Source organism: Bos indicus x Bos taurus, chromosome 17, assembly GCF_003369695.1.
Source record: "Bos indicus x Bos taurus breed Angus x Brahman F1 hybrid chromosome 17, Bos_hybrid_MaternalHap_v2.0, whole genome shotgun sequence".
NCBI lineage: Eukaryota > Metazoa > Chordata > Mammalia > Artiodactyla > Bovidae > Bos > Bos indicus x Bos taurus.
The window spans coordinates 7,162,776-7,177,197 of NC_040092.1; the positions used below are offsets into that span (position 1 = coordinate 7,162,776).

The following is a 14,422-nucleotide window of genomic DNA, read 5'->3' on the forward strand; positions in this document are numbered from 1 at the left end:
GGAAAAAAACATTTGCAAAAGACATACCTGATAAAGAACTTATCCAAAATATACCAGAAAATCAGAAAACAAACAACTCAATTAGAAAACAAGCTAAAGACCTTAACAGTGTGACAAAGAGGGGGACTATTGCCCACACGCCCAGCGACCTCCCCGTGTGCTGTCAGTGGAGGTGACACGCGACGCAGGTGATGCCCCCTCCCCCTTTTCAGGTTCCGTCAACACCTAGAAGAGGGAGGGGAGACCCCGCCCTATTTCTGTGGCCTTGACGATCCAGACTATCTTCCCCCCTTACCTTCTGCTCCAGCTCATTCCTAGACGCCAGCTCCGACTCCAGCCTCTCCTCTGACTGCTGGAGACGCTTCCTGAGGAACTCGTTCTCCATCTGAGCACAGTCGAAGCGCATCTGCCACTCGTCCGCTGTTCAAGAGTGTCAGAGAGGCCAGTCAGGAAACTCAGTGAATGGGCCGTTCCCTCCCGTCCTTAGCCCTCTGTGCACAATTTCACAGTCTTAACAGAATTCCCGAGGTTCGACCCTAGGCTTAGGATCTGGAAATCCCACATTGAGTCCAAGCTTAAAACACCACTTTCTCCAGGCAGCCTTCCCTGACTACATCCAGGTGTTGAACATTATTAACCAGTCACTATTTTAAGCTTGGTCATTTACAGAATTCAATTTCTCTACATGTGTGCATACACCTTCCGCCTATGGAAATTCCATACTTTTTGAGGGTAGAGGATCTGTTTTATACATTTGTGGGTTCTCTACAACCTCTAGAAGAGTCCCCTATGCATGGAAGCTTCCCCTGTGTGGCAAAACAAGTTTACCAGCTGGCCATTCTACTGGCCATTCACGTTGGGTGATGGAGTACATCATTAGTGATGGCTGAATTAATTAACAAATAAATCAGTGAACAATAATTAAGGTGTCTACTATGCAAAGGGCAACAGAGACAATGGTCACAACATGTCTCTATATAATAACTAAACAATCCCTTGATTTGGTAAAATTCTCCAAAAAAAAGTCATTTGCTGGTGGTGATGAAAACTCGCTGAATAGAACAGGCTATACTAGGTTGTGATAGCTTATTTTCTGATTGAATAAAAGAGTAACATTGTTTAAGGTAATAGAGATGTGGAAAACATTGTACAAATGGACAGTGTAAGATAGAGACCATCCATCCATCATCCATCCAAACATCACCCATCCATCCATCCATCCATCCTCCCAACATCAATCTATCCATCATCCAGCCACCATCCATCCACCACCCATCCACCCATCCATCCACCCACCTGTCATCCATCCATCATCCATTCATCCACCCAACATCCATCTATCCATCACCCACCCACCCATCCATCCACCTATCCATCATCTATCCATCCATCCATCCATATCTATCCATCCATCCATCCATCATCCATTGTTCCATCTACCTTCCATCCAACCAAAAGCTCACACTACTCCATGCCAGGCACAAGAGATCATGAAATGAATAAGAAACCATTCTGTCTTCCAGAAGAATCCACTTGTGGAGACAAACACGTAAAATCAGCTTGAACAAAGCATGACCAGGACTCTCATAAAAGGAACTTAAGGAAGTTCAGAAGAGGACTCAAACTCATGAGGGAAGCAAACTTATGTTTTGTTCACGACCGTATCCACATCCACAGGACTTACTATAGTGCCTGCTGCTATTGCTAAGTCACTTCAGTCGTGCCCGACTCTGTGTGACCCCATAGACGGCAGCCCATCAGGCTCCCCCGTCCCTGGGATTCTCCAGGCAGAACACTGGAGTGGGGTGCCATTGCCTTCTGCAATGCATGAAAGTGAAAAGTGAAACGGAAGTCGCTCAGTCGTGCCCGACTCTTCTCGACCCCATGGACTGCAGCCCACCAGGCTCCTCTGTCCATGGGATTCTCCATGCAGGAGTACTGGAGTGGGGTGCCATCGCCTTCTCCAATGCATGAAAGTGAAAAATGAAAGTCGCTCAGTCGTGCCCAACTCTTTGCAACCCCATGGACTGCAGCCCACCAGGCTCCGCCGTCCCTGGGATTCTCTAGGCAAGATTACTGGAGTGGGTTGCCATTTCCTTCTCCAAAGCACGAAAGTGAAAAGTGAAAGTGAAGTCGCTCAGTCATGTCCGACTCTTAGCAACCCCGTGGACTGCAGCCCACCAGGCTCCTCCGTCCATGGGGTTTTCCAGGCAAGAGTGCTGGAGCGGGTGCCATCGCCTGCTCCGACTATAATGCCTAGCACATCATAAATGCTCTGTAACTTTCACTTCAGAGGTGGCCAGGTGAGTGAACGGATGGATGGATGGACGGACGGACAGATGGATGGCAGGACTGAGGTCTTGTCGGGGGTGATTCTCACATAACTAACCCAAACAGAAGGATGATATAATTGTAAAAAGTTGAAGCTTCTTCAAATTTCCATCAGGATAAATAATATCATGGTACGAAAGGAATCCTATCTCTCCATCATGGAAAAAAAATCTCAAGTGGCAAATGGCACAGCTTCAAAAAGGAAAGGGCAGCAGAAAGGATTTCTCAGGTGGCCTGTGTGCTCCGTGCTCCGGAGAGGGGTGTGAGTGGGTGCCACGACGGCCCAGGACCTGCTCCACTGCCCCAGCCTCCTTCCCCGTGGGCGCCATTCTTCACACACCTGTCAGTGAGCCCTTCATTTTCCAGTACCATTTTCCTGGGCTTCCCTGGCCTCCCACTGACATTGCAAATTTCTGGACAGCAAGGCCCAACTACAATTCTTCTACAACCCTTGCCCCAGAGTCCAGCTCAGTGCTGAACACATTCCATGAGAGGTTCTCTTTAAAGATTTCACCACGCATAGTGAGAAAACATACATATTTTCAGTAATTTCTACCCCAGCCTGATCCATAGGGGAGGTTATGGCGGCACTGCAGTGGTATAATTAAAGTGTTTTATTGCTTCTCTCAACTTTCCTACGTCATAGACATCTTCTATAATGAGTATGTACTACTTTCACAATCAAAAACAAAATATTTGTGGATTGGCTTCCTGGAATAAGCATCCTGAGCTGAAAGCCTGCGCAGCACTGTGACTAATGTGCTCCTGAGCTCAGCGTGTTTCCCCCTCGGCTGACTCCCATATCTCTGCACAGGAAGACAAATGGCCGGGGAGCACCGTTCACACAAAAATCACCATCAGGATGGAACCGGGGCTGGGGAACCTGTGCCGGTTCTGGGCAAACAGGTTCCCTTCTCCCTGAGTGGGCCCCACCTTGTTGGGGCTCGGGTACCTGAGAGTCTCAGACTCCTCAGGATGAACCTCCCTGGCAAACGCCTGCCCTGCAGGTAGCCGGGATGAGAGGATGACAGGAGTGGAGTAGGAAGCCAACGTGCCTTCCCCTCCTCCACCACCTCCTGACCTCGGCCCCTTCAAGTGTCCCTGACGTTTCTAGGGCATCGATTCTCTGGGGGCACTAGAGGAGCGATGTCTATGTTTTATAAAGGCTGACAGACACGCCAGGAACCCTCCTCAGCTGACTCATTTCAACTAGGCAGAGGAGATGACAGGGCTGCCTCCTGCCCATCCAGCCGTGAGATGTGTCTCCAGGCAACCAAGACGGGCACCACCAGGAATCCCTAGCTCCGCTGAGCACATCTTTCATTAGAGTGATCTAACTGCTAACCAAGTGCCTGACATCACTTTCAAACAGGGCCAGGAGTAGTCCCTGCTCCACGGGTGATGAGCAGGAAAAAGGGTCCCACTATTAGTGCTACTAGAAATAATAATAAAGTGAGCAACAACTATTCAGCATTCTGTACCATCCATGTGGCTAACACCTTCCATTCATCATCTCTGTCTACAGCCATTTGAAAGATGAGGAAACCAAGGCACGATAATTTCTTTGGCCAAAGTAATAGAGTCTAGATTCAAATCCAGAAATGAGATTTTATAGCTTTCACTTCTTAACCACTGAACTGAGTTCTTCAAAATTTATATTGTTGTTTACGCGCTCAGTCGTGTCTGACTCTCTGCGACCCCATAGACTGCAGCACACCAGGCTTCCCTGTCCTTCACCATCTCCCGGAGTTCACTCAAACTCATGTCCATTGAGTTGGTGATACCATCCAACCATCTCAACCTCTGTTGCCCCCTTTTCCTCCTGCTTACAATCTTTCCCAGCATCAGGATCTCTTCCAATGACCCTGGCTCACCGGAATTTAATAAAAATTTATATTATGAAACTGAAAGTCACTCGTTAATGTCCAACTCTTTGCAACCCCATGGACTATACAGTCCATGGAATTCTCCAGGCCAGAATACTAGAGTGGGTAGCTTTCCCTTCTCCAGGGAACCTTCCTAACCCAAGGATTGAACCCAGGTCTCCTGCATTGCAATTCACTCTATTGTGAATTGCGGATTCTTTACCAATTGAGCTATCAGGGAAGCCCAAAACCTTATATTAAAATTACTCATATAAAAAAGATTCTTAAATATAAGGGTGCCTTGCCCATCTACAGGGGATGACACAGGATGAGATGGTTGGACGGCATCACCAACTTGATGAACGTGAGTTTGAGCAAGCTCCAGGAGATGGTGAAGGACAGGGAAGCTTGACATGCTGCAGTCCATGGAGTCTCAAAGAGTTGGACACAACTGAGTGACTGAAATGAACTGCCCATCTATAGAACCACTATTTTTTAAATCATTCTTTGCCTTATGAATAAACAGCACCTGTCACATTGGTAATTTATTACCTTAGATATTGTTGGGTTATCTGTTTAGTGCCTGCCTCTTGCATTGAACTGTATACCCTAAGAAAGCAAAATCTGTTCCTGTTTTCTCTGCCAACATCTCAGCCCCTAATGCAGCATCTAGAGCATTGTAAGTGCTCCAGACGTGTGAATGAATGAATGAATGAATGAAAAGAAGGGGAGCTTTTCCACCAGTGTCTAATCCCATGGTTCCCATGGACTCACCTCCTCCAGTGTGACTCCTCTCCAAATCATTCAACTGAATTTTCTGCTGGGCTTCCTCCAACCGCTTTTCCACTTCTCCTAGATTCTTCTGGACTTGCTCATACTTGCTCTGGAAGAGAGGCCTCGAGGTTTCAAACTGAAGCTAAAACAGTGGCCATCTCACCCAAGGTGCTTTCAAATCAGGACTGGCCCCTATCCCCACCCCTACCCCCACAATCTTCACCCAGGATATCTCCAAAGCCAAGACTTAGGAAGACTCAGATGTCCTCCAGGACTCCCAGAATGGGAGTCAGTAAGCCTGTGTATCCCAGATATGAGCAGAGCAGGGCAGGCCCAACCCTCCTGGCCACTCTTCTCGGGCACTCGCACCCCCAGCGCTCCCGACCACTCGCCTTTAGCTCCTGGACCTCCCGGGAGGCCCGCAGCCGCTCTGCCCGCTCACTCTCCAGCACCTGGCAGGCCACGTCCCCTTTGAAGCGCTCATCTGCCAGCTCTGTGGTCAGCTCAGTGATCTGGAGGGGGAGGGTTAAGGCAGGGTTACTCGCTGGGGCTGCCAACCCTTCTCCTCCCGCCCATGCTCCATGGGACCATCCTTGCACTGATAAGAGGTCTTATCGCAAGGCAACCCTGCAGCGTAATAAGGTGATTAAGAGCACAGGCGTCAGGATGTTACGGTCCTGGTGAGTGAGAATTCCTGGCCCAGCACTCACTGTCGGTGTGACTCTCAGCCACACAGGGTGCCTCTCCAATGCTCGGTTTTCTCCACTTTAGGAAGGAAGGGGACAGCGGATAGAATTGTTTAGAGAATTAAGTGAGATAATCCACACAGAGCTTAGCACAGTGCCAAGCACACAGTAAATGCTCGACTAACAATTATTCTAGTAGCAACTCTCCTTAGGCATCCTTCAGGAAGCCATTTCACTTGACCAAACAGGCTTCCTTGGTAAGACGCACACTCGCAGATGCCCACTCCCAGGGACGCTCTCGGCCGGGAAGCCCCCCCGATGGCTCCCTGGGGCCCGCTGCCTCGACCAGGCTGCAGCCGTACTGCCACACAGTGTGTGCTCACAGCCTGTTTATGCCTCACACGCTTTTATGCAATTACTATTCTATTAGCTATTACACACACCCGTACGATGCGACCGGGCCAAGAGTTTCCAGGAAAACTAGGCTGAGTGCTTTGGAAGGAATGAATACAAGCGAGTTGCTTCTTAAAATTCTGTCATATAGGTGCAGGTGCAAAAACTACAAAGGAAAAACTCCAAGTACAAAGTGTAGGCTTCTGCATTCGAATTCTTTTGCCATTTGCTCTGCCTTAAAGAAATCGAAACTGGAAATCACGTAGTTGTGTGTGAGGGTGTGGTTTAAAGAAGAAGTAGGTCTTGAATTTTTGGTCCCACCTCAGTGAGGTGCGGAGAAGACGATGGCACCCTACTCCAGCACTCTCGCCTGGAAAATCCCATGGGCGGAGGAGCCTGGTAGGCTGCAGTCCACGGGGTCGCAAAGAGTCGGACACAACTGAGCGACTTCACTTTCACTTTTCACTTTCATGCATTGGAGGAGGAAATGGCAACCCACTCCAGTGTTCTTGCCTGGAGAATCCCAGGGACGGGGGAGCCTGGTGGGCTGCCGTCTATGGGGTCACACAGAGTTGGACACGACTGAAGTGACTTAGCAGTAGCAGTGAGTTGAGGCAGACATGTTTTAAGTTAAAAATTAAAATGTTTATTTTTTAAATGAATTCCCACTTGCATTGGCTTTTTTCCCCAAAAAATAAATGGAAAACACCAAGTGAGTCAGCACTTTTGTGGTCTTATTGTTTCAAATACAGCCTTCTGGGTTCAAGGATATGCCAAGGTAAGTGAGAAGAGAAACATACAAGTGGACAGTTCATGACCAAGAAGGACATAAATGATGCTGTACAGCAGAGTCCTCATGAAACTGGGGCTATGCTCCTCACTTGGTTCTAGGTGGGTCAGACTTAAAGTAAAGTGGAAGTCACTCAATGGTGTTCAACTCTTTGCAACGCCATGGACTGCAGTCTGCCAGACCCCTCTGTCCATGGAACTTTAGTTCAGTTCAGTCGCTCAGTCGTGTCCGTCTCTTTGTGACCCATTAGATTCTAGCACTCCAGGCTTCCCTGTCCATCACCATCTCCTGGAGCTTGCTCAAACCCATATCCATTGAGTTGGTGATGCCATCCAACCATCTCATCCTCTGTCCTCCCCTTATTCTGCCTTTAATCTTTCTCAGCACCAGGGTCTTTTCCAGTAAGTCAGTTCTCTGCATCAGGTGGCCAAAGTATAAGAGTTTCAGCTTCAGCATCATTCCTTCTAATAAATATTCACGACTGATTTCCTTTAGGATTGACTGGTTTGATCTTGCAGTCCAAGGGACTCTCAAGAGTCTGTATAGACAAGAATACTGGGATTTTACAGGCAAGAATACTGGAATGGGTTGCCAGATCCATTCAGGATCTTCCTGACCCAGGGATCGAACCCAGGTCTCTTGCATTGCAGGTAGGTTCTTTACCATCTGAGCCTCTGGGGTGCATAAAGGCATTCAAGCTGGAAAAGTGATCACTTTCAGTGGGCACCGACTACAGGCCAGTGTACTCCAGGAGCACCCCCAATCACACAACATGGCCTCCATCCCTGCCATCAGCATGGATACCAAACACCAGGAGAGTATTCTCTCTGCCTTAACCATTTAGTATGAAATTCAATTTGTGCTAATCGGCTTGAGCAAAGAGAGCACAGAATTAATTTAATGCATTAATTTTGAATTCCACAGACCCCAAGTCTGGAGCTCAAAGGACAATTCGCCTTTCCAAACTGGGGAAACAATAGCCGCTTTTCTCAGAGACAGTAGTCTCTGACCGTCCCCATCCCCACAAAGCCCTTCTCCTTCACACATTTTGGGGTCCAGAGGCTCTGTCCTTGAGTTGAGGTGGGTGCAAAATGAAGGCCAGTTTAATGAGGGAGAGCCGGGCTGCAAACCCAGAAGGGTCCTGTGCAGACCACACTAGGACCAAGTAACCAGGAATTATTCTGGAATCCTCCCTGGATCCACCGCTTGGCTGAATCATCAGAAACCCTCTTTCTACTCAGGGACAATGACTCCAAGGGTCTGCCAGAGAGAGGGAGACAGAAATGAATGAATCTGCTGTACGTTTTGCAGAGTCAAACAGAAATAACATTCCCCACATCTTGACACAGACACCACACTGGGGGAACAGTGGGTTGCAGGGATGTGAAGGACCTTAACTGCGGAGCACACAAGGTCCCCTGGGCTGTCACAGTCACCTGCCCTGCACGACGCCAGCACCTACTGCCTGCCAGACCTGCCTTCGAAGACTCTGCTGTTGGGCAGGTGCCGGGAGCCACCACAGGAGATCCCACCCATGACAAAGGTCATGTGGAGGAGGCCTGACAGGCAAAGGCGGATCAGGCCTCGAGGGAACCCCTGAATCTGCTCGAGCATCTACCCCAAAACCAAAATCTGTCTGTCTTACTATTTTGTGTCTCTCACCAACTCTTCTGACATTAACAGGGAGCTATCCCTGGCCACCTTTCTCTGGAAAAAGTCAACTTAGGGCTTTAGTTAATAAGTCTCCTGGGCATGATAGGAGTGTTTCAATTCAAACCCCTCTGTGGGCATTCTAGCTTGCCTGACAGGTTTAGCCATACTCTTGCAATTAACACACATGACTGTTCACAACTCCCCAACCTTGAAAAGCCTAAACATTCTAAAAGTCCTGATGAGCATAGAGTCCTTTAAGGGATGAAAAATTATTAGAATAGATAGTACTGGTAAAGGGCTTCATTATTGGGCCAGTGCTTGCTGCCAAGTGCCCACATCCCTTATCCATTGTGCACTTGGGAGTGCATTGGCTAACATAGTTGGAATGTAGGAAAAACAAGTAGCACCCTGGGAATTAACCACATCGGACCTTTGAGCTAACTGGTTCTTTTTTTGTTGTGACCCACTGCACCTTTGCTCTGTGAGAATGTAACTCTGTTTAGTACTTTCTGAGGCTGAGAGAAATAAAGAAGAAACACTTGAAGGGAAAACAAGTTTTCTGGCTGATCAGCCTTTATCAAAAAAGGGTCATAAAATGTCCACAGGCCTCCAAGGCCAGAAGATATTATACACAACATTGTTTATGGGAAAAGTATGTAGAAAAAATCCTGGTTTCGATAAAGACAAAACAGATGTAATGTGTGGGCTGACTCTGTATGACTTTGCATCTTTCATTTCCCTCTATGTACAAGTCAAGGTATAAAAGTTGCTTTTGAAAATAAAGGTATGGGCCTCGCTCACCGAAGCTTGGTCTCCCCGTGTCATTCTTTTTTTCCTTTTCTCTCCTTTTCTCTCTCTGTCCTTTTTTCAGGATGACTCCTTGGAACACAGGGGCCTGGCGCTGCACCAGAGCACGGAACCAGGTGCCAGGAGACCTGGGGCGAGGGCAAGGCTCGGGCGCCATCTGACCACGGGGCCCAGTGAGACGTCCCTTGCCCACCCTGCTAGTAGACAGTCACGGCCGTCAGGAGCCACCTCTCTCAGGGCTCCACTAATGCACGTCTGCCCTAGATCTCCAGTTCCCACTGTGCCCTCAGCGATTCTTCACCCAGAAGTGAAACTTCTTGGGCTAATGAGGCCAGACAGCGGTGCACATGGGCCTCCGTCTTTTGCCATAAAGGAGGTCCTGTACATATTCCAGAGAGAAGACACCACCCCGCTCTCAGGCCTCGCCTTGTGCTCCTGCAGCCTCCCTGGTGCTCCGACCCAGTCAAGCTGCTTCCCTGTAAAAACACAAACCCCACTGGCCATGCAGGCTGATCCTGCATGCTTGAAGAGTATTTATAACTGGCGTCTCAGAGGCCCCTCATCTCCTCTTCGGCTCCTTTGCAAATGAAGCACGTAAATCATTTTGCAGTAACGTTGTCTTTTTAATAAGGCTCGTCAAATGGCATTCTCGCTGACGAGGCACACCACGTTCCAGCCACATTTCTGTGGCTGTTTCCCCGCTGAGACGAGAGGTGGGGTGCAGACGCTGGGAACGGTGCTGGGGGGCTGCATGATGCACAGCCCTGAAGGAGTGTCTGCTCTCCAACTGTCAACAGAGGCTCCCTTCCAAGATTGAAGAACCGAGTAGAAGGAGACAATTCGTACCTATTCTGTAACTTGACATTTCTAAGTGTGGGCCCTGAACAAGCAGGTTCAGCGTCACTTGAGAACTTCCTAGAACTACAAAAGCCCCAGGGCCGTGCCAAGCCACCGACGCAGAGTCTTGAAGGCTGGGCTCCAACGACTCACACCCTAACCCATCCTCCTGGGGGTTCTGACACGTGTTCGAGGAGAACCCCACTACCCTAACATAGCACGACCCTCTGCACCAGGGTCACCTCGAGGCTTGCTGGAGAAGTGCGGAGGAACCCTGATCCCCAAGATTCCCTCCCGGGCCCAACCTTGAGAGATGGAGCCAGGAAAGCTACGGGGGTAACAGCTCCTCTGGGTGATTCTGAGGGCTTCCCACATGGCACTAGTGGTAAAGAACCCGCCTGCCAACGCAGGAGACATAAGAGATGCGCGTTCGATCCCTGGGTTGGGAAGATCCCCTGGAAGAGGAAATGGCAACCCATTACAGTATTCTTGCCTGGGAAATCCCATGGACAGAGGAGCCTGGCAGGCTTCATCCCATGGGGTCACAAAGAACTGGACACGACCAAGTGGACTTAGCACTCATGGGTGATTCTGATGCTCTTTCAAGTGCAAAAGCAACCAATATAAATCAACAGTAGCTTTGCAGGGAGGAAGGTAGGAATTAGAGCCCTTTCTCCAAATAGAATCCTACTTGGGCCCCAACATGCTGCATTTCACCAAATCTGAGCTGCCGTTGATTGTAAGATGCACAGTTTAGAACATGAGAGAGGAATGCACGGCCAGTTCCTAGTGTGAGAGGCTGCTGACTGGGTTCAGCGAAGTACAAAGGGAGAAAATAATTCATCTGAGAATTGATAAAAACAGAATCAAAGCACGAGCAGCACATCTACTGTAACAGACGCAGGTGCGAGAGTTCTGGAGGCCTGGACCCCTTCCTTGCCCTCTGACGGGCCTGAAGAGACGCCGGGCTTAGGAAAACACTCAATAAATTACTCCCTCAGTGCAGACAAGCCACGGAGGGGAAGGGATCCACATTGGTTATATAGTTGTCCACACTGAACAACAGACCAGACATCCACAGCTTATGAAGAACAGCTACGGATCAACAAGAAAAGCCATAGGAAAGACTGCAAAGACCACTTTGTCAGAGAAGATAACCAAATAGCCAAAAACACGTGAAAAGACACAAATTAAAATCATAAGGTGGTACAACTGGGCAACAGCCACAGTCGCTAAATGAAAAAGGCAGACAATCCCCAGTGCTGGGAAGACGTGGGGCAGACAGAAGGCTCACCCGCAGCCGTCGGGGAACAAATGGACACCAACACGGCAGTGAGCTACCTGCAGCATCCATAAAAACTGAACACAGAAATAACTTAAAACCCAGTGGTTCCATCCAGTGTGCTAACGGCCATGCATGATCTGTGCACCAAAAGACACATGTCAGGAGGTCCAGAGCAAGCTGGTTCTTTACAGTTTAAAAATAGCAACAGTCGAATGTTCCTTTAGAGGAAGGGTAAGGATGGGTGTCCGCATGTAATTGACTAGTCTACAGCAGAGGGGGTCTGTGAACCATAGTCACTGACGTCACCAACGATGTCAAATCAAAGAAACCAGGGACAAAGGAACACACAAATTCAATGAATCTCAGTAAAGTTCAGAAAAAAGGCAAACGCTATTCTTTGGTAGCAGGAGTCCATTTGTGGTTAATGATGGAGGGCAGTGGCTGGAAGGGGCACGAGGTAGGGGAACCTGGGAGCGAACTGGCAACCAGCGCTCGGGGTGCTGGCTGCACTGGTGCGCCCACTTTGTGAAAATTCATTAAGCTGCACTTATGATGTGTACACTTTTTTTGTATGTTGGACTGTTACATAGAGTTTAAAAGGCAGGAGGAAGAAGAGAAGCAGGAGGAAGAAGATGAAGAGGAGGCGGTGGGGAGGAAGAGGAAGAAATCCCAACACTGAGTCATCTAAATGTGCTTCCGGCATGAAGCTCAGCTTTGATTCCTGACTGAATTCTCTTTGTGGTAGGGGCATCACGCCCTTGACTTGCAGTTTAATGTTACACTACCAAAAGCATTTCTACAGACCCCTTCTAGATTTACTGTGTGAATATAGGTGAGTGCCCTCAGGGCCCTTTTAATGAGGCTTCATGGGAGAAGCTCCTCTAATATCTCGATTATCTCCATATCCTGAAAAGTTACTCTCTGCTCAAGCAACAGAGGTGTGTGGGGGTGTGTATGCATATAACCCAGACACAACATGCTTATGGAATATCCTGTTTTTCTTTTTGCTTTGGTTGCTAGGAAGCACTGTGTCAAAATTTCAACCCATTTTTAATAGTTCCACACACCCATTCTGTGTCTCTTCTGCACTGGGGGCGGGGCTGATGTGATGAGGCCTCCCAAGGACAGGGTCTCCCAGTCTAGCTGGGACGCAGGTGATCAGGAGGCACTGATCAGTGCTGTGAGGGGAAGCACAGGAACACCAGGAGCCTGCAGTGGGGGCCTAATGGACCCGTGGGCTTCCCAGGTGGCTCAGTGGGAAGGAATCCACCTGCCAAGTGGAGACACAGGTTCAATCCCCAGGTCAGGAGGATCCCCTGGAGAAGGAAATGGCAACCCATGCCAATGTTCTTGCCTGGGAAATCCCATGGACAGAGGAGCCTGGCGGGCTACTGTCCATGGGGTCGCAAAGAGTTGGACTTGACTTAGTGATGGAACCACCACCACCTACCCTTAGAGCATCAAGGAAGGCTTCTTGGAGGAAGCACCACTTGAACTAAGTATGAAGGGATGACCAGACATTTACCAGGTGAGGAGGGTGGAGTGGGACGTTCTAGGCAGAAGGAACAGCACAGGCAAAGGCATGTATTGAGAGTGAGTCTAAGGCCAATGGTAAAGGTCTATATTCTAACTCTTTCCTTGATTTTGTGTATTCTTCGATTCTTGGTTCCCTTTGCTGATTTTCTTAGCTTTAAATTTTTATCTTATTTTTTCAAGACTTCATGCACCTTTTTGCAACTGTGTATTATACAAAAACTAAAGAGCCCAGGCAGGATATTCTGCAGGTGCTGACACGAGCATGCGTAGTTTGGGCCTCAGAAGCCTGGCTCCCTCCTCTACCACCAGTGTCCCATGAGCGGACCTCCAGATGCTAGAAACAATCACCTCCTCCTCCTCTCCAAGTCTCCTGCAACAGCTGACACATCGCAAACCCCCAAGTCCAACGTGACAGCTCGTGATGGATTACTGCATAAAATGTCAGCTTGGTGGGAAGAATTTCTGCCGGGAAGTCACCGATACTCCCCACCAGCCCACAGCTCTCTGACTGCTTCTGCTGCTCTACTCATGGCTACTACCAGCAAGAGGGGTCAGGCACTGGCTCTCTGGAGCCTCAGAGGAGGTATTGTAAGGTATTCAGGTGCCATTCCCCCTCCTCACAGTCTCGTCCATGAGAGGGGCAGTAGGCCAGCCCAGCCCTCCTCCTAGTGCACCGGAGACCCTCCCTTCCAGGAGCCCCTGCCCCTCGCCTGACCATGAGGGTGGACCACCAGGGAATTCCTGATCTTGATTTCTGAGGTTTTCAGGGCTCCCTTAAATTGTGCCCCCTTGGCAAATGCTTGGCTTGCCCTAGTCCCAGCTGTCTGTCTCCAGGAAGCCCTGGTACGTCACAGGGTTCTGCTGAAGTTCAGGTGGAGCTCGTTCATTCCCTTCTTCATACCCTTGTTCATCAGATGTATCTGAGTACCTTCCACATGATAGACTTTCTACCAGACTCCTCGGATACAGCCAGAGACAAGGCAAAGTCCCTGTCCTCACAAAGTCTCCAGGCCAACAGAGGGAGACAGACCCCAAGTAGATAAACGTGCAAGCTAGCTTTCAGATGGTGGAGTGCTGCAGGTATTAAACAGAGGGAGGTGACGGGGAGGGAGGTCAAGTGGGGGGTGATATTACGTAAGTGGTCAGGGAAGACGTGTGTGGACTGAAAAGTCTGAAGCTAGATCTGACGCATGTGATGCCCCCATCTCTGTGCAGATCTGGAGGAAAGGTAGAGGCAGCCAGTGCAAAGGTCCTGAGGCAGCGTGACAGACTGTCTCAGTCCAGAGCAAAACCAGAGCTTCCTGTGCTTGCGCGGCTGGGGTGGTGTCACTGCCAACATTAGTGCTTGTTTGGCTGATGGCTAGCAGGGATTGCAATTAGGTTCACCAGCAAAAGCCAACAGTACTCAATTCTTTTTCTTCAGCATTTTCTTTTTTAAGGGCAATCCAAATTGGTTCTTATATCT

At 49.1% G+C, this 14,422-nt stretch overlaps 1 protein-coding gene across 4 annotated transcripts in view; it reads right to left on the reverse strand.

The window, feature by feature from the left end:
* Positions 1-14,422, reverse strand: part of MYO18B (myosin XVIIIB) — a 232,385-nt gene that overhangs the window by 112,584 nt on the left and 105,379 nt on the right. For all 4 annotated transcript variants that reach the window (XM_027566459.1, XM_027566456.1, XM_027566457.1 and 1 more), the window contains 3 exons: positions 5,363-5,482; positions 4,971-5,079; positions 296-420 (listed from right to left, as the gene is read on the reverse strand). In XM_027566459.1, coding sequence (XP_027422260.1) covers positions 296-420; positions 4,971-5,079; positions 5,363-5,482 — 354 coding nt within the window. The remainder of the gene's footprint in view (positions 1-295; positions 421-4,970; positions 5,080-5,362; positions 5,483-14,422) is intronic.